Raw genomic sequence first — 26,163 nt, 5'->3', positions numbered from 1 at the left:
AATTCTAGCACTACACACGGGCCAAATCGGGCATTCATTGCCTCATTACTACCTGAAATAAGAACAAAATCCACATCTGGATTTATTTAGTACTCTTGTGATAGCAGCTGCTTTTCATGCTTCACTTTGACACTTAAAAAAATGAATTGCCATGGCAACAGCTGCAACCATTTATTATAGAACAGTAGAAGTGGAACTAACATTTGTGAAGGCATAAGACTACTGGAATAATATATCATGCAGACAGTGCCAGTCATTTGCAGGATAATAGGCCCCCAGGTTTTTTATAAGAAAAAAATATATTTGCAAATGAAGTGTTCCTGCCTGCATTTAGCGATGGATTAATATTTTTTATGTTGTAGGTTCATTCTTATTAGTACAAACTTATTAGTACAGACTGAGTATGCACAATGAATTGTTGTAAGTAGCTTTTATCTGTGATGGAGTCTGTGTGTCAGAGACAGAAAGATGCATGTCATTCATACGTGGAGTATACAGATATATTTGGTACTCAAAAATATATTTCTGTGAGCCAAAAAAGATGTGAAAAAAAATCTCAGGTCTCTGCCAGTTTGTAACAAGGAAATGTGTGTGCGGTTCTGATTTTTATCTATTTTGATCATTACATCCTGCTTTCCTCCTAAAGCAGTTGACAAGAGCATTCTCTCTGCCTTCAATCTTATCCTCACGACTACATCCCTGTGAGGTAGATTAGACACTGAGGGAGAGAGAGGCTCAATCAAGGTCAACCACCGAGATTTCATGGCAGAGTTTCCCAGATCCTAGTCTAACACTCTAACCCTATGGTGGCGAACCTTTGGCACTCCAGATGTTATGGACTACAATTCCCATCAGCCCCTTCCAGCATGGCCAATTGGCCATGCTGGCAGGGGCTGATGGGAATTGTAGTCCATAACATCTGGAGTGCCAAAGGTTTGCCACCACTGCTCTAACCACTATGCCACATTGGCTTTGAGATCCACATCCTGGGTAGGGTTGCCAGGTCTTCTAGAATTACAGTCTCCTGGAATCACAGCTGATCTCCAGATTTCAGATATTAGTTTCCCTGGAGAAAATGGCAGGTTTTGAAGGTGGTATTATATCCCACTGAGGTTACTTCTCTCTCCAGATCTCACCTTCCTCAGGCTTCACCTCCAAATCTTCTGGAATTTCCCTAGTGATTGATCACATCTGTTTTTGCCCTGACTTTAAAGAAAGGCCCCTGCATTTCACAGGAGTTGATTCTGTGCACATTGCGTACTGTGCTATATTCATTACGCACATATCCTTTATATTCTGCATAATCAACTGCATGCAGACATATTGCTATTTATCTTACTCTCATTTCAGTTAGGTTCAAATTGCTAAGGACAGGTAGATATAAAAGCACTATTTGAAGTTTCTTTTTTAAAATGCATATACTTTTAATCTTGATGGGAAATACTTTGGCATGTGGTGAATAAATGAAGCATACATCTCTTGGTAGATAAACTTTACTCAAGGGGTAGAATATCTCCATCATCTTTTGAATATCCAGAAGCTCCAATTTTCCCTGGGGATAGAAACAAAGAAACAGTTAGTTGTACCTGGCATATTTCAAGTTCAAAAAATTGTTTTTTACCTTTCTTTCAGAAGGCTGAAATGCCTCAGAAGAAAGTTTGCACTTAAATGCTTCATTCTTCAGTCACTGAATTCTAAACTTGCTTTCTGCTATAGGATTGTCATTCATACCAGCTTTAGTAAATTACTTTGTACTATGAAATATTTTCTACTGAATGCTAAATAAATTTAAGATTGAGGTAGAAGGGAAATAATCTCCATTACAGACTAGTTGGAACATTTGCATGAAGAATGTATTTCATACATGATGGAACTGAGCCATTAAAACTGAGTTGAATTCAGAAAACTGTTCCCTTTCCAGAATCATCCACTATTTCATGAAAAATGTTCAGCAGGGCTAAGTTTACATATAAGGTCTGTGTATCTATACCTTTTCTACAAAATGAATTATTAAATTTTCATTTTTTTGCCCATACACTGGAGTTGCTGCCAGAAATCACTGGTAGTTGGAAGCGGGGCGGGGGGGGGGGGCATTATCAGCAATGGTGTGATGTCATACCTCTCTAGAAATTGCTGAAGCCTCTATGGTAAAACCAACTCAGGGTTGCCAGCTTCAGGTTGGGAAATACCTAGAGATTTTGGAGCTGGAGCTTCTGGAAGGCAATGCTTGGGAAGGGATCCACATTTCAAAGCTGTCGTTTTCCCAGATGAACTGATCTCTGTCGCTTGGAGATCAGTTACAGTCCCAGGAGATACCAGCCACCATGCGGAGGGTGGCAACCCTAACCTGAGACCCCAGGGCTGGCAGAGACCTAAGCTGCAGAGCAGAGAAGAGTTTTTTTCCTGTTTGCTTCCCAAGTCTCTCCTCCACAGCCTGGAGAATATCTAGGATCCCTCCCTAGCCTGCTCTTTGGCCAGCAGCCTTCACTGACTTCCTACAAATGATCCCTGTTTGTCTGAAAGCCTGGCTGGTCTGGCTGAGAGGAAAAAGAAGGAGAGTTTGGATTTATGCCCCATTTTTCTCTCCTGCAAGAGTCTACGTCTTTGTGAAGAATAAGAGGTACTCCTACAAATGAAAACCTTCTGTTTTCCCATGAAATGGAAATACGGTTGCATCCATGATTTATATCTTATGCAAGGGCTATACATATAATGGTGTTCCTGTTAGCTCATGTTATTAAGGAACAAGCAAGTTCATGGAGTGATATTTTGAATGGACACCACAGAGTACCAATGACTCTGGGATGTACATAACTTTTTCCATACATAGAGAAAAAAATATTGCTTGATTTTATTAAAATCATGGAAACAAAATGCTTCTTTTATCTGATTTATCATAGAAAGATAAATCAAGATAGATTTTAATTGATGGAATTAATGCAATATTGATTTAAGAAAAACAGTACAGGACATACACATCAGAGGAATATTTGGGGATCATATAAACCTCACAACATCAGACAACTAGCTTCTCTAGTCTAGGATTACCAGTTACCCAAATAGATCCTTGTGCGGGAGCCATAACATGTAAAGCATCCTTGACATGTGTAAGTCCCATCACATATCACCTGGGCACTTAAGTTTGGGATTTTTTGTTAGAAATCTATTGGTTAGTTTGAAAGGAAGGTTTGCTGATAAGATTGGTGACTGTGTTAAAAAAAAAGAACCTGGAAAGACCGCGAGATGAATGTCAGCTGGCAAAAATTGGCACAGCACTGGAAGTGCTGCCTAGAAGCTTGACTGAGTAGAGGGGTTTGGGCACAGTCAGTAACCTCTGTTATTGGTATGAGCAAACCCTTCAGGCAAAAGGGCTTTTATTGAGCTTCATTGGTGGGCTAGTCCCTTTTAACAGGGTTGTCAGGAATTCTTACCAGTTTCAAGCCCCTCCCATGATTTAATATCAAGCTGGATATTCTATCCAGGCCTCTGGCAATCTAGCTAGAAGATCTTAGGCGTGTAACTACTATGGGAGTTCCCATGTAGGAATAGTCTTCTAAGTAACATCATGTGCCGTCCCTGAGAAAGGCAACATATTATAATTAGCAGCTGTCACCTTCTGCATCGTAATTTAAAGACCCAGTTCAGTACACTTGGCAATCATAATACAGCCACATATCCTCCTACCTTGTCCAGATGTATCTTACTTAACCTACAGTTGGTTCAGATTATTTGTTTCGATTTATATTCTGCTTCATTCTTGTGGTATATTAGTATTGTTGCTTTAAGGATGACTCCCAGAGACTCTCTAGAATGGAGAGGCTCACATCTTATGACCATAACTAGAAGAGGTTTCAGAGTTATTGAGGCCTAATTGTGGCCTGGTTAGTTAGTTGGCTGTTGTGTTCCAATTAACACAGTTCTTAACCACTACTGTCTCCAGAACTATTTTTTCCCTAAAGGCATTGCAGTCCCTAGGACTTGGACAAAGAGTTATAGGGTGAATGTCCAGCTGCCAGGGCTCCAAAACTATACATCAATATGTCACAGCCAGGGCACTGTTACAAACATAAATAAATCAAATGGTACTGCTAAGATTAGTAGTGGAGGAAATGCGAAGAAGGAAGAGGACAATAGTGTGTCTTCAGCAGCAGGGACAATTGGGTGCCTCTTCTTCTCTGTTAATAGTCTTGATGATGGGCTGTTGCAAGGAAATAAATCAGAAGCATCATTCAAGAGGACTTTAGCTCCAAAACAACCACCATTTCAGCCAAGGTTTGCTGGCAATGCCTTTGAATTGACAGCTACAGTGTCCTTCAGTTGCTTGAATTTGGACAAAACTGGCGAGTGCTTATAATCCCTTGGCGATGCTTTGCAACAGACATTAACTAAGAACTTTCCTTACATGTGACTCCAATAGTGAAAATTTCTGCATTCCTAAATTATTGTTGTTTGTAGTTTTGTGTGTGTTGGACAAAACAACAGAGATTGTTCTCTTGCCCACAAACCAGGATTTCAAGCAATGGTTTAATCCTGTTTTGGGGGAAAGGGAACAAGCCATTTGTCTTTAATAGCACAGTTGTGCTCAAGGCGAGGAGTGCCGGGAAGAAGCAAAAGCAAGTCCTTGGACTTCCAGTGCTCATTTCTTAATCCATGGTTTTTGTAATATCTAAATGCAGCCATTGCACATTTGTAATTAATACCTGACTATACTAAAAAGTAGATCTTTTATCTTTGCTGTGGATTGTGGTTCTTTCCCCCTTCCTCTACTTATGTCCCCAATGAAACTAGAAATGGCACATCTGCTTTTCAGAGTACCAGTGATTGTCGTTTCAGATCTCTTCCTACATAGTAAACATTCTGGGTGGAGTTTCACTTCCCTAAAGGCCCTCCCACCAGATACATGGGTGGCAGTTGTGACCAGGGGCACCCTCCATCAGCTTTAGGCAAAAAATATTTTGTCACTGTGGTGCATGCCCTGGTAACAGCTAGATTATCCTACAGCCGTGGTGGCGAACCTTTGGCACTCCAGATGTTATGGACTACAATTCCCATCAGCCCCTCCCAGCATGGTCAATTGGCCATGCTGGCAGGGGCTGATGGGAATTGTAGCCCATAACATCTGGAGTGCCAAAGGTTTGCCACCACTGTCCTACAGCTATGTGTTATATGTAGGGATTCCCTTAAAGACTGCCCTAGTCCTACAATTGGTACAGACTGCTGTGGCCAGGATGCTGATTACAGTGAGTTATCAGGACCATATCTTTCCATTCTTGTTCCACCTGCACTAGATCCCTGTTTGCTTCTGGACACAGTTCATGGTACTGTTTTTGACCTTTGCAGCTTTATAGAACTTGGGTGCAGTATCCTTCAAGGACCACCTGCTCCCATATGAATCTGCCTGGCCACCTATAGAGACTTCACTTTGGGTGCCTCTACCAACTAAGGCTAGACAGGCAGCAACACAAGAAAGGGCCTTCTTGGTCTCAATTCCAAAACTTTGGAGGGGAGATTCATCTGTCTCCTTTTATTCTTGTCATTTGCCAGTGGGTGAAGATTATGTGTTCTTTTGTTTCATGTTCCCATCCCACCACTAACTCGTCTTAACCTTATTTCTTGTTTGTGATTCTATGTGTTTGTATGTTTGTTTTTGACATTTATATTTTAAGTGTTGTTTCAATGTTTTGAATGATTGCCATCTTGAGGATCCTGAACTGGCTGGAAGGCCAACATAGAAATGCTTTAAATAAATGAATGAATGCCTGGTAGACCCAGTGTTTTAGCATGATTTCAAGGCAATTGAATATATCTGAACTTAAACTGCTGACACTAAGGCCAATTCCGCACAGGACATTTAGACCGGTGTGGGACCAGTAAAAACGCTGTTGTGTGGGAGAAGATTGCACAGCCGCCACTGCTGCACAGCCCTAGGGGGTGCACCAGCATAGACTATGCCTGCTGCCGTGCAGCGGCAGCGGTGTTTTCCCCCCACAACGGCATTTTCTCAACTCACTCATTGAGTCTTTTTGAAAATGGCAGTTTCCATCTGGTGCCAAGCGAACAGAATTGTGTGAAAGCAGGCATTTTCCCTCCGCCGCTCCTGGTCCCCTTTTACCTCCTGCCTGCTCCGATTGCTCTGTGAAGGCCACAGGACACGCCTCAACAGAGCAATGGGAGCCAGCAGGAGGTAAAAGGGCACTGGGAGTGGCACAGCCCGTGCGGAGGGCATGCCACTGGCTGCTGGGCCAGTGGGACCATTTATGCAAATGACCCTGGGGGGTGTACCAGCACAGACTATGCTGGTGCACCTCCGTTCCCGTGGCCCATGCAGAAAGGGCCTAAGTGCCATTCTTTAAACTTCCAGGAGAAATATTATCTCTGCCAAGGATTCAGTACCTGGCCTTAAACTCGTTATTTATGTCTCAGCATCAGTGTTCCTGACTTGTAAGTAGGGTTACTTCCTGGTTGTCTTTGACCAGGTTATTGTGCAGGTTACTGTACAGTTCTCCTGGTACATTTTTAAGGGTATGATTGTATATGCCTGTATATCATTCTGGAGGCTGTTATCAGCTTCTTGTGGCTGGACCCAATCCTCTAAGGCACCATTTCAGATGATTCTATAAGCAGGCTTTTAAAAAACCAAACAGAAGAGAACTGTTCATTTTTTGCAGTAGACAGCACTGGCTCATGTCCTACTTATGCCTTGTCCTGTAGACATTGCCGTTGCCTTTTGCCCTTTAATTTCTGGCACACTCTGATATATATTATAGTAATGAAACCATTGGTGAGCTTCTGAAGTCCTTAATTTGTTTCAGAGACTAATTGGCCTTCAGGGTTCATTATAGCTGTACCATTTCCTAAATAACAATTGTTTCAGAATTGTGTAAAGGCCTATGATTGCCTTTCAGCTATTGTAAAGTGCCTTCGTCCCCCACCCCCACCATCCCACACAAGAAAAAGATGTGGATGGCATAAAATTAACACATCCAAAATGTTAATCTGAGGATGCCTATCAAAATAGATTGTTTCTCAAGGCCACATAAGTATATTGTCTTTCAGTGTCAGTGAATAAGGGTAAGGACAGGTTGAAAATTCTGCAAAGAGGAGATATGCCCTGGCCTTTATCACCAGTGCATTGCTAGGAAAGAAAGATTTTCTCACCTAGGTGTTTTGATTGTCGCACTATAAAAGTGTTCTCTTCACAAATAACAGAGCAATAAAGCATGCCATATTGAGCATCATATGCTTTGGGAGAGCATCTGTTGCTGCTGCTGTTTGGGATAGCTTCCACTCTCAAAAATAGCAACACCACCAACCAATAGAAAGCTTTTGCTTTTCTGTGCTGAGCTTTGATCCTCTTAGATGTTAGGCAGCCTTCCTGTGCTTCTGCTGTGTGATGTCATTTAGGCACTCAAACCAAGCATTATTGAGTACAAATAACTAAACTGGAGACACAAGGCCGACCAAAATATTCTATTTCCATAATGGAATATTGTGACAAGTCATATATATAAACAAATGCAGCAGACATCGTGTAGTCTAGCAGACTGTCCTTTTTGCAGTTCTGCTGCTCAGGGTTTTTTGCTGCATGGAGGTTTTGGATTACAGCTTGGACCCTAACTTAGGCTTTCTGCTGATAGAAGGCACTTAACATCAAGTAGAAGAATAGGAGAGTGTTTGAGGAGGAGCATACCCTATGGGGGAGGGGGCCTTGGCTCAGTGGTAGGCCGTCCACTTGGCACGTAATGGTCCTGGGTACAATTCCTAGCATCTCCAGCTAAAAGAATCAAGTAGTTGGTGATGTGAAAAACTTCCACCTGAGACTCTGGAGAGCCACTGCCAGTCTGAGGAGACGATACTGACAACCAGTCTGATTCAGTATAAGGCAGCTTCACGTGTTCATATGTATATTCCTACACTGTTTCAAGGAATAGGATTCATGATGCTGTAGCAGGCAACAGCTGTAAAAGGAGGTCAAAAAGTCCCCTTCCATGAGCTCTGTTGTACTTGTGAAGCTTAGGATCCAACCTTGTATTGGTGCCAGGAGTTGTAGTATATACTGTGTAACCGCTGATGTGATTTCCCCACTATCCTATCCAATAGCCATCTCTACATGACCTAGCAAAACCAAATGGTTACCTCATAAAAGACCCAATATACAAGATAAATTATCTTTAAGCAAATTTAAAGGAGTATATATACTTTCTTCACAATACGGTACCTTGTACTTTGCTGTTCCTTTTTTGCATTAAGCTATTACCCAGCATGTACATTGCCCGGCTAGGGCAGGGATCCCTAACCTTTTTGAGCTGTTAGGCACATTTGCAATTCTGATAGGGCGTGATGGGTGGAGCAACAAAATGGCTGCCATAAAATGGCTGCTTCAGGAGGCAAAGCTAGTCACAAAATGATTGCCACAGCTCAATTTCAATAAGACAGTGCAGATCCTTATGTTGTGGTAGCAGCTGCGCACCCAATCAAATATCCAATAGTTAGTCAGAAACCTTACTGGGTAAATGCCCTATCTGGCCCTACTGACTTCCTAAAATCAGTTGACAGGTGCCAGAAAAGGTATTGGCAGATGTTGTGGCATCCATGGGCACCATATTTGGAACCCCTGGTTTAGGTTTGAGGATTGATGTTGAGTGAATGTGGCCTGTGCAGAGATCCTCTCCTAGGGCTAAAGGTGATCAGAAGACTCCAGGTTTTGTTCTCCAGGTTTTTCTGACTCTGTGATTATAACTAAAACGCAAGCCGAAATAATGAACACATGACATGTAAGGAATTGTACTGAAGAGGAAGAAGGGGATAGTATGAAAAAATTAAAGAATTATTACTGTTCTATTTTTAGAAGATACTAAATGTGTATGTTACTGTTGAATATTGTCCTTTGAACCACTTGGTTTGGGTTCTAATTTATTTTTTATCAGAATGATTGAGAGTCTACAATCCAACACAGTTAAGCCGATTGATTCCAGCAGCCATAGCTGTGGATCGGATTGTGGGAAGCACGTTTTAAAATCCATGCAACTCTGCTGATAACAGTACAGACAACTTGGCCAAATCAGCCCCTCCACAACTGATAAGACACCAGCGGAACAACCTTTCTCATCTCCTGAGAGAACATTTGAATGCCATGGTCCTGGAATTCTGGGCACGCTAAAATTTTGTGGATAGCCCTTTTAATAGTTTTATGAATTAGTAATAGGAAGACTTGGTTCTGCGGTCTTATTGCAGCTGATAATGACACACGGCTTATTGGAGCAAAGCTTATGTAGCATCCCTAAGCGTAGCAAATGCTGTGGTAGATCCTTTTAGTCTTATCTTTATCGTTTCCATTTCATTATGGTACAAGGGATTTGAGGCAGCGAATTTCAGGGGGGATTACTGTTGTTCTTGGGTGGCTGCTAACACACAGCTTTCAGTGCCAGGCTTCCCAATGCACTTGAGGTGCCATAATCTTCCTGATAGGCCCCGCTTGTCATGTCTCGTTGTTTAATTAGCATCAACTGATTAAATAGGTTTGTTTGAGTTCATAAGCAAAGATGCTGGCCTTTTTAGAAATTGTAAGGCAGCCAAGGGGTTTTTTTCTTCATGTGGAAGTTTAGTATTAAAGAAAATTATTCTTTGTGAGTGATGTATGGGTTATTGCAGGAGTTGTGGTTCAATGATAGAGCATCAGGTACTAGTTTCAATCTCTGGCATCCCAAGGGCAAAGGATCAATAGAGGGTGACATGGAAGACTTCATCCTCAGACCCTGGAAACCACTGCCAGTCAGAGGACATAATACTGACCTTGATGGACCAGTGGTCTAACAGCATGTATCAATTTCATGTTTGTTTGTTACCTGGGAAAGAAAACGTGCCTTTAACAATTGGGTCTCAGCAATAAATGTAACCAGTGTGGTTTTCCATCACTATCTCTCCACAAAAGAAGAGCTCCTTGTGCTGACTTTCTGCTAAATGAACCAAGCCCCTGCCATTTATATTCTACTTTTCTTCTATGATGGAACTCAAGGCAGCATTTATCTAGGCACTGACCAGATCCAGCTTCAACCTCCAACCTTACCCTGGAGCAAGTATCTGGTATTCTCTAGATGAAAAACTTTGTGTATTTTCCAGAGACATATTGGGGGGAAATGGGGCCCAGGGACAATACCTGCTCTGGATGCCCTCCCTTCCCCGCCCGCCCCCCTGTGCTTGGGGCAGAGCTTGGGGGTGGGGCGGAGGTGGCTCGGACAGGCACCACAGCTGCAGGCCGCCTCTTGGCCGCTATAGTGCCATCCCCCTGCCCCCTGCCTGCCTGCAGGCTGGCTTCTGGCCTCTCCAGGACCTGGGGAGGGCAGGAGATGGCCTGCAGGGAGGGGGGGCAGCTTGGATGGGCACTGCAGTGGCAGGCCAGCTCCTGGGGAGGGCAGAAGCCGGCCTGCAGGGCGGCGGGGAGCATGGTATTGCAGTGGGTAGCCCAGGAGGTAGCCTGCATCCACAGTGTCTGTCCAAGCCACCTCCACCCCCACCTCTGAGCCCTGCCCCTGAGGGCCAGGGGAGGGAAGGAGGTGACTCGGACAGGTGCCGCCTACCGCCCACAGGGACAGGGGGTCAAATGACTCCAGGCCGGCACGGGGGAAGAGGGAGATGGGGGTAATTTTACGCCCCTCTGCTGGTGTGCCCGGGGTCATTTGACCCCCCTATTTTCAGTACAAATTGTGAAAGAATATACATTGAAGTGTGTAAAATCCATCAATTTACTTCATTTTAAAGTACCTATGGAATGCTTTATACTTATGAAGGTTCTTCCATGAGAAGATCCATAATGATGGACATGGTTCCCTGAGAGACAATGTCCCCACCACCACAGTATACCGCCACTGCTGTTGTTGACTATCAGTTCACTTGTGGTGCAACAGTAAGGACCAATAGAGCTCATCAGGTTTTGGATTTAAACTGACTAGGCCTAGTTTCAAATCCCTGTTTAACCAGCTGGTTCATTTAAGTGACCTTGCGCCAGTCATCATCACTGTGCCTAACACAACAAAGGATTGTTGAAAGGATGAAAACATATAGCCCACTATGTGTGCTATCTCTTGGATTCTGGGGGAAAGAGATATAAATGCAGAAGTAGTCCTGGATGTTGGTAACAAAAGAGTGAGAGAAGTAAGAGTTAATCCTTTCTGAGCACTTTTTTTAACCTTGCTGCAAAAAAGCTACTCAAGGCAGGGTCAATGTGAAGGAAAGAAATGGCAAGTGGGAAAGGTTAAACAACTTCTCAGCTCTCAATGCTCCCTTCATAAAGTGAGGACTGTGGCTACCATTACATTATATTTCCATGTCATTTGTAGCCCTTGAATTACAGGAGTCACAGCCTCCATCAGAAGAGCTGCTATGGTGGTCATTATATCACCTGACAACGATTCAACAGCAGGAACAGGAATTTTAACACTGGTAAAATGGATGGGCGCAGATTTTTTTTTGTTTTCTTATTCATTAATCAAGAAAATAGCAAGAATTAAAGTAAATGGTATGAGGCCATTGCGTTACTTGTTTTGGAAGATGGTGCTGCCCGTTCTTGTGCGTGTTGCCCAGCTGTTCAGTAGATACCTGTTCAGTACATCCAGCAGGAGATATCCGCACAGGGGAATACATTTTCATATGTAATATCAGGCTCCATATGTCATGCCCATTGACCTCCTCCCAATAATCAGACTCAGGTTCACTGAAATCAATTATAGTAACAAATAACAATAGTTATTGTATCTAATGCGGAATGGATGCATGCCCATCAACAATAGCTACATCCTATGGAACTAGTAGCATGTACTCTTTGGGTGTAAAGGGGGATAGCCTCTAGTCTTTCAGGGAAGCATATCTTCTTTTCCAGGAATTGGCAAAGTTAGCATACCTACCAAAACGGATACCGCACACTTCTGGTGACTAACTTGGGAATTTGGGATGAGCTTCAAATGTTCACAGACTACAAACCTGTTCTTTCTGCAGTGATGTTGGCTCTATCCACACAGCTGACATTTCTACCATATCACAAGAGCTGAAACTAGGACATATACACTCAAGGATGTAGGTAAGGGGAGGGGTTCCTGGGTTTAAACCCTCCCATTACGTGTCCGGATCTCTGCCCCCATTTGTGTTTTTTTGAATTTTTAAAGTGTTTTTTCAGTTTTTGACCTGCAGAGGGCGCAGGTTTTAGGCTAGCAGCACCACAATTTCAGGGAGTTTTTGGGAGACGCCCCTGATGATACCACCCAGGTGTGGTAAGGTTTGGATCAGGGGGTCCAAAGTTATGGACTCCCAAAGAGGGTGCCCCCATCTCCCATTGTTTCCAATGGGAGCTAATAGGAAATGGGGGCTACACCTTTGAGGGTCCATAACTTTGGACCCCCTGAACCAAACTTCACCAAACCTGGGTGGTATCATCAGGAGAGTCTCCTAAAGATACCCTGAAAGTTTGGTTCTGCTAGCTTAACATTTGCACCCCTGACAGCAGGCACCCCCAAATTTCCCCAGATTATCCTTTTAAATCCACCCCCTTCGGCATGGATTTAAAGGGAGAGTCTGAGGTCCGCAGTTTAAACACTGAGAGTGATGCTGTTTCAGGGTGGGGGATAATCCACCCCAAACAGCATCACTTTCAATGTTGTTTTAACTGAGGACCCCAGATCCTCCCTGTAAGGTGAATTTCAAAGAAGAATCTGGGCTCCCTAGTTTAAACACCATTGAAAGTGATGCTGTTTGGGGGTGGATTCCAGCATCACACCATCCACTTAGATTTTGCACCAGACTCCATTTTCCCTAGCTACGCCTCTGCCTGGAAGGGAGAGCAGAAGGGACTGCTGGCTCCTGGCGTTGGAGAGCTGCTTTTATAAGCTCTTAGGCCCAGGGGGGCTTGGGGAGGTTTGGCCATGCCCCCAGGGGTGGGTGGGGGCATGACCCCGCCCCCCAAACCCACCTCATTAAAAATGTATGCCTACGTCCTTGTATATACTGATAACTTTAGACAACTGGAGTTTGCTCTATGCGGACCTGTTTTTTAACCATTATGGATCTGGTCTACTTTTCCCCATGAACTTCTGCTGTTTGATGTAGCAAAAGTGTATGGCTTGTGACTGTTATTATCAAAGGAGAAGTAATAGCTAAGAGCGTGTTTTCTATTACAGACCAAAACCTGCAGATCCATGTCCACAAGGAATCCATCAGATCATCTGTTTCAGCAAATGTTTAAAATATTTTTTTCTCAGATTAGTCGTCAGCCCTAGTAACAGCGGCATTTAGAATTTGTCACGGCTGTTTCATTTTTTTTTATTTGATTGTCTTTTTTGTTAAAATCTATTACATGATTTTATTGATTTTATTGTTTTATGTTATTGGACTCATTAGTGTTTATCACCTGATGAAAGGTGGAAGAATCTGGGATTTTTCAGTCTAGAAAAAAGAACACTAAGGGCAAGCATAATTCAGGTTTATAAAATTTTGTATGGGGTAGAAAAAGTGGCTAAAGAAAGCTTATTCTCCTTCTCCCCTAATACTAGAATTCGAGGGTACCCAATGAAGTTGATGGGCAATTGGCTCAGAACAGATTAAAGGAAATATTTACTCAATTAGCAATTAAACTGTAGAATTCACTACCAGTGATATATTGATGGTCACAATTGTAGAATGGCTGTAAATTGTAGAATGGCTGTAAAAGGGACAAATTCAAAGAGGTCCATCAGTGGCTACTGGGGATGGTAAATTAAGGAAACTTTCATATACAAAGGCAGCAGAGCTCTGAACTCCAGTGCTAGGTGGAAACATCAGTTAAGATCTTGGTCACTATGGCCTGCTTGTTGGGCCACAAAGACAATTGATTGAATACAGTATGGCTGAGAAACAATATGGTGGAACTGATGTACCACTGGTCTAAACCACTGAACCAGGATTCTTCTCATGTTCTTTGGGATATTTTATTGACAAGTAGGCTAAAAACAAATTCTAAATAAAGGAATACTACTTTTTTGTTCATATTGGCTATGTAGTGAGCCAACATAGTGTAGTGGTAAAGAGGAGTGGACTCTGATTTGGAGAACCAGTTTGATTTCCCACTCCTCCATGTAAGCGACAGACTCTTATCTGGTGGACTGAATTTGTTTCCCCACGCCTACACATGAAGCCTGCTAGGTGACCTTGAGCTAGTCACAGTTCTCTCAGAACTCTCTCACTCCACCTACCTCTCAAGGTTTCTGTTGTAGGGAGAAGAAGGGAAGGAGTTTGTAAGCTGCTTTGAGACTCCTTACAGGAGAGAAAAGCAGTGCATAAATCCAAACTCTTATTCTTCTGCTGCTATTAGCACTTTTTTTGCAAGTGTGAAAAAAAGCATATCTATTTTCAGCTGTCAAGTGCTCCAGTTTGTTATAGTAGTATTTTCCAAGAGCCACTGTGGATGTCTTGTGCTTTTTATACACTTTAAAATGCCAAAGATATATTGCATAGAGCCAAATTGAATGAAGTATAGTGACTTCCTTTGGTTTTCTGTTCATTTCCATTTCTGCTTTTGTTGCAGCACCAAGAAAATTACACAGTTTAAAAACAATTACATAGATTCAAAAAAAGTGTTCTGCTAAGTCTCTACACCCTGCACTTGCAAAACATATTATACCACAACATTCTGACTATTTTGGCAGTTTGATTTTTTTTCCCCTTGCTGCTTTGATCCATAGAGGCTGAACAAAGTCACCCTGTCATTTAGTCAGTGTTGGAGAAGTAGGTGCCACCTCATTGGAAAACCATGGGAAATACTAATGACAGTAAATGGTGGTGATTCTATTCACAGTCTTGACTAGATTTCAGGAAAGGGAACCATGGAATCATTTTGCACTTGCCTTCCAAAATCAGTCTGCTGTAGGTTCTTCACTGGAGACATCAGTGACCACCCCTTGGGTGGTAGGGTTGGGGTCTTTCTTTTTTGAAATAAGCATGGAAATCATGGAAGTAGAAGGACAAAAAAATGATCTAAGTGGCTTTGATTGGGTGGGAGAGCCAAATCCTTCTACTCCTAATCCAAATCTGTGGCTTGTGTAACTTCTGTCAGTCTTTAAAACACTGGAAAGATCTGTTCATGGATCTTCCACAATCTCATATTTTTTGGCTATATAAATCCTCCCAATGTTACCTTTAGTGGCATGATGGATTTTAATGCACTTTTTTATTTGTATTGTTTATATTATGTTTTTATCACTGCTTGTTGTTGGTTTTATTGTACACCGCCCTGAGCCCTCTGGGGGTAGGGCAGTCTATTAAATCTAATTAATAATAATAATAGTAATAGTAATGATGCTATTAACCTGTGCCTGCTTTCCATGCCATTCAGTAACACCAAAGGTACATGAAGATGTAGAAAGACTCTACACTGTAGCTCATTCATGTTTGGAACAATCTGCCACAGGAGGTAGTGATGGCCACTAATAGCTTTAAAAGGGGGCTTGGACAGATTTATGGAGGAGAAGTCAATCTATGGTTACCAATCTTAAACCTCCTTGATCTGAGATTGCAAATGCCTTAACAGACCAGGTGCTCAGGAGCAGCAGCAGAAGGCCATTGCTTTCGCATCCTGCATGTGATCTGGTGGGCCACTGCAAGTAGCTGAGTGCTGGACTAGATGGACTCTGGTCTGATCCAGCAGGCACTTTCTTATGTTCTTATGGTAGCCTTGTTCCAGTTCCTGTGAGAGAAGGTGGGAGTCTGGGAAGAAGATGAGCTCCTCCCATGTAATTTTAGACTTTCAAAGTCACTGAGTAGCAAGGACAGTGCAGCAGCTCCCATGCTGCTATGAATGAAGAGGAAGAGGAGATCTTAGAAAACAGATTACTTCTTTGTGCAGCATTTATTCTATTTTTTCCCGCATGGTTATGCAAATTTACAGTATCAATCTAACTTCTAGGCAATCTGCTCATTATTATACATATAAAAGTATTCTGATGGCTGATAAAATTATATAACTTCTACTTGGCTGCTGAAACAAAACATTTGTGTATGTTGCCACTCCATACAAGAACTGAAACATTAGAAATTGGTTGACCATATGGATAGCCCGAGTGGTCCACAAATGTTCTGCTAGTATCATGTCTTCCCATCAGCTACTCATACCACTGTGGAAACTTTCCATTCATCTAAGGGCAGATATATGGTAATTGGATTTCCAATGGTGTAGGATATTGTCATGGGGAAGAACCTTTTGTCAATCTCCATCTGTCATTTTAAAATCTGGTCGTACATATTGTCTGTTACTATGTCAGACAAATAATAGTGCCAGTGTCTGCAGTGAAAATTCTTAAAAGAAAATAATTAAAATACAACCTGCTCTCAAGAAACAATTATTAACCTATTGGACCTAATTTATATATTACCTTCTCACATGTCTCTTCTGCCCATGGTTATCTCCCACTCTCACCAATAACCCTTTTTTAAATAATTTTTTTATTGTAACATTTGAATTTTACAGTTTATCGTAATTTCCTTCTTCATACATTTTCAAATGATACTTCCCCCCTTTTCTCCCTCCCCCCATTACTTCTTCTTCATAGTTTTGTCACACAAACAGCAGTAAGTTCATTCTCTGTAGCCTCTTCTCCCATATTTCTTCATTGACTCGAGCTTCTTTCATCCAGTCCACGTATATTATCCATATTGTCAAAATTTCATTCTGTTTATCTTGCCACGTCTTATTTTTGGTTAATATATCGAAAATATCAAGTGTCACTTGTTCCCAGATATATTCTCACCATTTCTGAAATGTCCATTTTTTCTTTTCTTTCCAGCCCAAGGCTATTGTTGCATGTGCTGCTTTAATCATTATTTTATACATATAACTATATTGTTTATCCATCCTTCTGTCTTCCATTACACCCATGAACATTAAGTCATTATTTAAATCAATATTTATCTTCACCAGTTTCTCGATATATAACAATACAATTGTCCAAAAATTTTTTACTTCTGCACGTCCTATCCACATATGGCTATCATATGCCTCGTGGTCTCCACAGTGCCAGCATTTAGAATTAAGTCCTTTTATCATGTATGCTAGTTGTTTTGGTGTTCTATACCATTTTAATATCACTTTTCTTTCTAACTCCATATATTTCTCAATCTTTATATTTTTCCAGCTGACTATTAATTTTTCAGTATTACCAATGTCTAGAAATCCTTCCTTCTCCCATTTTTGTTCTCACCAGTAACTCTTGATGTTCCATATGACATGAGTCACTTGGATTATGTAGGGTGTTTTTTTTTTTACACTAATATGCTCTTCTGTGTGGCTTCCAAGATGACTGATGAGGAAAGAACTCACATGAGCTGAGTAATGTGGAATTTCAAATGTTATCCTGTAATGTGAGAACTGACCACAGGGAAGCAGTAACTGCACTGCAATGGTAACGTTTTAATTTGACCTTAATCATCTTGTAAATCAATAGGGCTGCTAGATCTCTTGTTATGGCAACAAGCAGCCCTTGACCACTCACTGCCACTCAATATGGCAGCAGGAAAAGAAATAAACAAAAATATCCATTGTTTCAATGGCATGAAGTCATTTCCAGAATGAACTCAGACGTGATGCCATGCTGTTGGCATGACACTCAGAATTCACAGAAAATCCTATGGTAAGACTATAGAGTTTCCAGTTAATCCTAAAATATTGCACCAATGCACCATGGCACTGCATCAGTTCCAAATGTGTCCTGAAAATGATGTCACACCATTAAAATGATGGCATCTACCGTCTCCCAGCCCCCAATCTCCTTCCAGGTGCCAGCTGTTAGCTGGCAAGCCTACTCATCAAAGTATTCAACTGCAGTGCTTAATGGCCACAATCCTACTTTCCAAGGAGTAATTTACACTGAATTAAGTGGGACATAGGATTGCTCCCTAAAATGACTATTTTTTTTGCTGTCAAGTCACATGTGACTTATTGGGGTTTTCAAGGCAATGGTTTTTACCATCTAGTGGTTTCCCTTTTTCCCTGTCCCCTTGCTTCCCCTACCTTTACGTGTAGGCAGTTGTGATTTTAAGATCTCTAAATTTTTGAGTTTTTCACCATCTGGATATACTCTGAGTGGAAATTATATAGTTTATTGGATGCTGTTCATCATTTTATTGTATTTGTTTTTATGATGAAAATCTCTATGAGCCCCACAAGGGGGGAAAGAAAGAACGAACGAACGAATGAACGAACGTATAACAGGTTGCTGTCTTTATAAAGGAACCCATTTTCCTTTTTCCTGTTCCCATGTGTGCCATGCAGGCACGATTGAAACAATGGAAACAATCTGAGTTGCTTTCACGCCTTCGCATAGAAACATTTCTCTCTTTTAAAAATAAAAAATCCTGCCACACATGCATAGCTACGCAGGCATGCAGAACTGAACCCCCACAGTCATACCTATTGTCCCACAATATGATTGGCTACACCTGCATAGCCACCTGCATAGCTACGCAGATGCAACACACAATTTTTTTAAAGAAAAAGGGGCCACCTCCCTGCAATGGCAGACCAATGACAGGTGGATTCTCCCTGACTGTGGATGGTGCAGTGGAAGCAGAGGCGGAGCTGCAATGGGGACTTCTGGGGCGGCTCACCCCAAGCGCCGCCATTGCAGTCACATGTTGGGGGCTAGGGGTATCGGGGTGGGGGCATGTCAGGCGGTTTTGGGGTGGGGTGGGAGGGGACATGCAGGCAATTCATGTCCCAGGTGCAGTTTCCCCTCCCTTCATCACTAAGTGGAAGGGAGGGAAACAAAGTGCTTCTTCTTGACTGTTCGTGTGGGAGCAGCTCCAATCTGGGATTTTTCAAAAGGATTGCTTGTTTAGTGATTTTTGAAACTCCTGAGCTGAGGGAAATAAAGCAGGGCAGACTTGTTTTGGGGATGGGACCTGTATGAAGTCCCCCCACCCACAAAACCAGTTTATATAGCGTCCCACACCCATTATATTTGCCCTGTGCAGAATTGACCTCTGTCTTAAATCAATCCCCTTTCTCTTTGGGACGCTCGCTATGCATAGTACCCAAGGTCTTAATATTCATAAGCATAAAATATTAACATCAATTTAAAATAAATCTACATTTTTAATGTTTAAGATGGCAAACATTTTCCACCAATACAAACTGCTTTTTAGAATCCTGTGCCAAACATTCTTTGACAGCCCATATAAAAAAATTTGAAGTGCTTACAATAAGAATGCTATAGAAATCTAAAATGTTTTTTTAATTAGTATTTATGAAGCTTGAGGCTACTGTGCATCTGTAAACATTATAACAGAAAGAAGAGCCCACAAACTGAGCAGTATGATCAGTATTCTGAGTATCAAGACTCTCCTGGTGAGCAAAAAGTTTGATGCCCTCAAAAATGTTTTAAATAGATGAGGTTCCCACCGTGGGATAGCATTAATTTCCCATAAGAATATAATCTTGATGTCAACAGTCAAAGACTTGGATATAAAAGAGGGCCTCTGGCAGTGGCAACAATTTTCTTTTCTGCTGGAAAATGTGTGGTTTGTGTTTCCCTGGGGCTTCATATTGTATGGTGTTTGACATACTCACAATTCTGTTTATGAAGGGTAAAGCGAGTGAATGGAGCAACTATAATGGTTTATGACAGGATCACTGCCGAAGATTTTGTATATGCCGTGATTTGTATTGCCCATTTGCTGGTAAGCCATAAAAATGGCCTTTTATCAGGAATATTTGTGAATGAATAACTGTTCTGAAGACATATGGCCAATAAATAATTCAGAGTTATCTATCTCCCTGCAGATTCCTTATATATCTACCATGTTTTAATGTCTTGTTGGCTTGGAAATAATACTCTTTATGACACTTGGAGTGCAAAAAATGTTTACTGACTGGCAGGAACTGACAGCAGCACATGATAATGCCTTAAAAAATAAATCCTTATTTCATCTTTCCCATGACTTTCCAATCTGCTAGGAGCCCTGAGGAGTAATTGCTAGTCCTTACTGAAGTACATTCTTAAGCTCTTGATTTTGCTCTCTATGTCATGTGACTGAATTCATTATCCCTCTTTCCTCTTTTGTCTTCTTTGCAGCTCAATATCAATTTACAGCCCCAAGGAGAACCCCAACGCTTTTGATGCTGCTGCCTTCTTCCAGTCAGTAGGGAATTTTCTCGGGATTTTTGCTGGCTCATTCGCTATGGGGTCTGCCTATGCTGTTGTCACCGCTTTAATATCCTTTGTTGGCTGCTATCAAACATTCCAAATGCAGAACTTTGGAAGATCAGACATTGCAAAAAGGAATACAGCTATACTTTTTTTCTTTAATGTTTCACTTTAAACAAGTCTTTTTCAATTATGATTTTTATGACACAACAGAACATGATAATTTTATACACGCTTTGTTTTGGCTTTGCATCGGCTCACATGACTGAATGGCACCTGAATTTGTCCATTGTGTTCACACTGCAACAAGTGGTAGAAACAATGAATGGTACAGTCCATAGAGCTTTCCAGAACAAATCCTTTTGTAATCTGTCTCCCACCCACTCGGGCATGCACGCACATGCACACACACACACACACACTCTTCCTTCACCACTATCTAGGAACATAGTAGTTGCTGTGCTTGGTAAAAATGCCTACTTTGAGTTCTAGAGTTGCTTGAGCATGACTTATTCTATTACAACAGGAACGATGAGGACTTGTGTACTGTGTTGTGAGCACACTATTGTATAAGCAATCAAACACTGATTTTTTCAGTGTCTCCATAAGTACTGGCAGACTAACAGTCTTTTGAGTGTTGAAAGCCAAGGGAGTTCCATGCATTTGTCAGAGCTTTTGGCTAATAGGCCAAAGCAGCATTGCATCTGGCTGCCAAACCCAACAGCATCAATAGCTGTGCATTGTCCACAGGATTTATCACTGATGGACGCACGTGAATGTTTCTCCCCCAGAGTAACTCCCCAGTGCAAACCTCTCTTGGCTTTCAGAAGCCAAGTGAAAACATTTTTGTATCAGCAAGTCATCTTCTTAATGGCTGGTCATACTGGGGGGACACGACACCCCGGGCAGAGCAGTGGCAGAGGTGTGGCTGGGTAGTCGCAGGGGCATGGTGGGGCATTCCAGGGGCATTCAGGGGCAGGGCGGGGACGGACACGCAGCAGGGGCACAGCGCTTGCCCTGGCCGCAGTTTCCCCTCACTCCGCCTCTGCTTTGGGTGCAAGGTAGAAAGAAGACACATTTGTTGAAAGATATGGTGATATGCACATAAATGCTGAGGTGGGAAGTACAGTGAAATTTGAATATTTGCAAATATTTGATATTGTTTTGCATTCTCCCTTCTTTAAGTGGTAGGAAATTTAGGTCAATTTTATACCATGAGTTTCCTTTGGAAGAAAGAGCATAGAGGTTTGTGACCTCTTTGAATCATTATAATTTTTTTTAATGTGCAGGTTATGCAGATGTTATGGAGAAGCAAGCATAAAAGCAATAGAGCTTCCCCTAGTCCAGTGAATCGGCACATTCAAATTCAAAGAAAGTGTCTCCTTAGGCCTGCTAACTTATTCTCAGGCAGGCAAAATTGCTTCCAGGATATGATTACCTTCCACATTTTTAAGACAACTTAAATATGAGTAATTGAGCAAACAACTATTTGTTGTTCCTCATTTTCAAGCTATAAGGCTGTGCCAAAATCCCAAAAGATAAACACTTTGCGGACCAGACTCATGACTGCAAAGCAAGATATAGGCAGTGTCAATGAGGTAGAGTAAATCTGTAAACAACTAAAAGAGAACATGGAGTTGAAGCTCTAAAGTCTTGCTAGTCCCTCAATTTAAATTCTTCATGATGGTTTGGAAAGTCGGGAGGTTCCCCCCACCATGCAAGGCAAGAACTGGGCTCACACTGATGAACAGTGTTGCCAAAAGGCTTGGAGAAAAATGTCCTATCCTCATAGTAATCATGTTATTTACCTTCATTGTTATGAAAAGCTTCAGCTGCCCATTTCCATGCATGCTGATAAAACTGGATGCCCAAAGAAACTCCAGTGTGCCCTTATCCTGAAATAGTATTATCCTTGGGCTAATTTGGAATTAATTTCATTGTTTGCCTTTTTAACTTTATTACAGCTGCATTTCTGTGACCTAAAAACATTGCAAAGAGAAGTGGAAATAGAATTAGACATGTGAACTGAACTAGTGTTAGAAATCATGGCACTAGAATCAACTAGGCCCGTAATTGCGACAGGGGGCAGAGGACGTGGTAAGAGCTCCAGAGGAGCAGCATGCGTGACTCTGGGCCGGCCGGGCGGCTGCGCATTACCACCCGGCAATGAGCATGCTGGCACACGTGGGTATCAGGGTGGAGCATGCACGCTATATAAGGCAGCACGCAGTTACTCCGGCTCCTTTTTCGATGCCTGGAAGCAAACTGACCCGCCCGCCCTCCCTGAAGCATGGGATGGGATTTTAGCTTTATCGTCGCAGCCCTTGTTTGGGCAGAGGAGCGCATCTTTTGTGGGGGGCGAGCTTGCATGCCGGACCTCCCCGCCTATGGGGGCCTCCATAAGAGGCTTGGGGTGGGGCGGGCTTGGGGCGCATGCCGCAGAGGCCTCTGCTAGCGAGCCCGACATCCCAGCAGTGTGGGGGCCACGAAGAAGGGGTGGACGCCCCGTGGCCCAGTACCTTTCTGTCCTCCCCAGTAAGTTTGGGGTTTTAAGCCGGGATCAGCCATGGATGCTGACTGGCAGATAAGATGTGCTCCTCTTGCTTCGATATAATAATTATATTAATAATTATATTAATAAAGGGCTGTGGCCCATTTCAATTCAAGCCGTGTCTGTAGTTATTACAAAGTAGCCTCTGCACATCTGGCCGCAAAATTAAAGATAAATATGCCCATTTTGTTCTAACTGCTTTATGAAACCACTTCAGAGCATAAATGGTTCTAAGCAGGGAAACTGTTCTTTAAACTAGATTTTCCTGCAATTCACAACTAATTTGTAGCTTGGTTACGTATTATCAGCATTGTAAACTTGTCTGGAATTATTTGCAGGCTAAAACTGTTAGTGTCCCTGGAATGTCTACCTTAACACAAATGAACATTAAGCAATTTATGTAACCACTTTGTAAAGTGGCCATCAATACTATATTGCCAAGTACTAAAGAGAAACAAAGGAGTCACCTAGGCCTGGGTCACTTGTTACAGTGAACTGCCTGCACATGAGAATATCTGTTTGTAAGAAAGTGCCAATGTATGTTTGCTTTTCAAATGAAACCAGGGACCAATACCTGGATAAATATGGGGTTTGTATTAAATTTTCAGCTTTAATCTGGAGAACTGGGTTTGTTTCCCACTCCTCCACATGAAGCCTATTTGGTGACCTTGGGCTAGTCACAGTACTCTCAGAACTCTCTCAGCTCCACCTACTTCACAAGATGTCTGTTGTGGGGAAAAGAAGGGAAGGAGTTTGTAAGCTGCTTTGAGACTCCTTATGGATGAGAAAAGCAGGGTATAAATCCAAACTCTTCTTCTTCACATGTCCACTGTCCCTGTATGAACAGGGCTCTAAAGTTTCTCGCCACTTAATTAGATAATATAAGTGACTGATGTTATTTTAGTGGTGTGGGAATTGCCACAGTTCCCACACAGTTTGTGTTTGAATATGTGAGCACATCTTTTACTCATACTTGTATTTATTTCAATCTTGTCACCAGATCATTTTTTAAAGTCTACCAGTCATTGTTCCTCCTTTTCCTTAGCATTATTTTAGCACTTGACAAAGTTTACCAAGCTGTGTGAGTTCCCTATGTTGGAAACGGGTCTCTTTTTCCTTTTGTCTTGGAGTGCCTTCTTGTCTGCAGAAGCTGGTGGTCTTACAGGTAAGGGTATTCATGCTCCCTGAACAGGCAATGATTCTAGAACTTTGTGTCTTCATTCTCATATAGAGCACAGAATGATATTGGAGCCCGCAGGAACACACAAAACCTGACTTGTTTTTCACAAATTAAGATGAACAAGGAAGTCATTCCAGGAGGAAGAGCTTCTCTGGTGCATCAGAGCTCTATGCAACAAGGATGATTGAGGGACTGGAGCACCTTCCCTATGAGGAGAGGCTGCAGCGTTTGGGACTCTTTAGTTTGGAGAGGAGACGGCTGAGGGGGGATATGATTGAAGTCTACAAAATTATGCATGGGGTAGAAAATGTGGACAGAGAGAAATTTTTCTCTCTTTCTCACAATACTAGAACCAGGGGGCATTCACTGAAAATGCTGGGGGGAAGAATTAGGACTAATAAAAGGAAACACTTCTTCACGCAACGTGTGATTGGTGTTTGGAATATGCTGCCACAGGAGGTGGTGATGGCCACTAACTTGGATAGCTTTAAAAGGGGCTTGGACAGATTTATGGAGGAGAAGTCGATTTATGGCTACCAATCTTGATCCCTCTCTTTGATCTTGAGATTGCAAAATGCCTTAACAGACCAAGGGTGATCGGGAGCAACAGCCAAGCAGAAGGCCATTGCTTTCACATCCTGCATGTGAGCTCCCAAAGGCACCTGGTGGGCCACTGCGAGTAGCAGAGAGCTGGACTAGATGGACTCTGGTCTGATCCAGCTGGCTTGTTCTTATGTTCTTATGTTCTTATGTTCTTATGCCTGGAACAGCCCACTCAGTTACAGTGTATGATTTCAGAGCTGAAAAGTCAAGCATTTCTTTGAGAAAGAGGTTACATAAAATTTCCCACATCTCATTGTTTCTATTTTCATGACCAAAAAAAAAAGAATGTGTGGGTGGTAGATGTATCCATCTTGAAGCACACACTAGAGACACAATAATGGGTTTCTTATGTACAGTTTCTACGGTTTTTCTTATTTTTGAATTTTTAAAGCAATCTATTTTGGAAACCTTCAGCAATAGTGGAAGTTCAGTAGACAATGAACAAATGCAGACTGCCTTCCCAATTATGTCTCTCCGCTGCTGCACATATCCCTGCATCAACATTTATTCATGTTTCTTTTGTACCCCATGTCTAAGACTCAAAGCAGATAACATTGAGAGCTCATTGTTTTACAGCATTATAAATGTCACAAAAGTAATGATCTATCCGTATGACACTATAATTGCTGCTAACATTAATGCCCTAAGCTGCCTCTGTTATGAATAACTGGAGAATTGTGAATCATGTCAGTTCAGGAAAGGAACAAGAGTACCTCAGAGATTAGCTTATTTATTGGTATTCCACAACACTGAAATATATGCCCAGCTCATTCACTCACTGAGGGGGAAACCGACATTACAAGTGTACTTCATAAAGAGGTTTGAACTTTGGTACACAGTCTACTCAGAAGTAAGTTCTATTTTTGTCAGTGGGGCTTACTGCAGCGATATAATCCAAGGTATCCGGATCACCAGAAAAATCTGAAAATGTATAATTAAGTAAATCTTTCCCTTAAATCAGGAAACAGCTACATCTAGATGTCCAAAATGATGAATTTATGAAAGCGGAAGTGGAATTTTAATTAAAGCAGCAGTGGCATAGTGGCTAAGAGCAGGTGCACTCTGATCTGGAGGAACCGGGTTTGATTCCCAGCTCTGCCGCTTGAGTTGTGGAGGCTTATCTGGGGAATTCAGATTAGCCTGTGCACTCCCACACACGCCAGCTGGGTGACCTTGGGCTAGTCACAGTTCTTTTGAGTTCTCCCAGCCCCACCTTCCTCACGTGTCCTTCATGGTACTTTATGTAAAGAGCCTAGCTCTTGTCACATAAGCCTACATTGGCTGCTGCATTCATAATCAGTGCCCCTGGCAAAGCAGCAACCCAGATCACATGCCAGCTTTGCACACCAGCTTCACTGGACATGTGCAAGTCAGTAGCAAGATCTGCCCCTCCCCCCCCCCATACACATGCACACATGTTTAGTATAATTGCCTTCAAAATATCTGTATGGAGTTTAAGCGTCCCCTAATTGTTTATACTCCTCTAACATTAGCTAAGATACTGATATTTGAAGGTCATATATTCTAAGGCATACTCTATGAAAAGCAAACAATGTAACACAGCATTTTGCTTTATTCTGAAAATGAGCTATTCAATAGTTAAAAATGATGATATAAACCTTAGAATTCTTAATATAAGTAGACGAACTTTCCCTCGAGGAACTGCAAAA

At 42.1% G+C, this 26,163-nt stretch overlaps 1 protein-coding gene across 1 annotated transcript in view; it reads left to right on the top strand.

The window, feature by feature from the left end:
* Positions 1-26,163, top strand: part of SLC9A9 (solute carrier family 9 member A9) — a 334,255-nt gene that overhangs the window by 94,521 nt on the left and 213,571 nt on the right. Inside the window, exons 7-8 of the mRNA XM_048506098.1 lie at positions 20,088-20,226; positions 23,770-23,875. Coding sequence (XP_048362055.1) covers positions 20,088-20,226; positions 23,770-23,875 — 245 coding nt within the window. The remainder of the gene's footprint in view (positions 1-20,087; positions 20,227-23,769; positions 23,876-26,163) is intronic.

The sequence above is a fragment of the Sphaerodactylus townsendi genome, linkage group LG08 (assembly GCF_021028975.2).
Source record: "Sphaerodactylus townsendi isolate TG3544 linkage group LG08, MPM_Stown_v2.3, whole genome shotgun sequence".
NCBI classification, from domain to species: domain Eukaryota; kingdom Metazoa; phylum Chordata; class Lepidosauria; order Squamata; family Sphaerodactylidae; genus Sphaerodactylus; species Sphaerodactylus townsendi.
The sequence above is the reverse complement of the archived record's forward strand: the minus strand, read 5'-3'. Positions and strand labels throughout refer to the sequence as shown.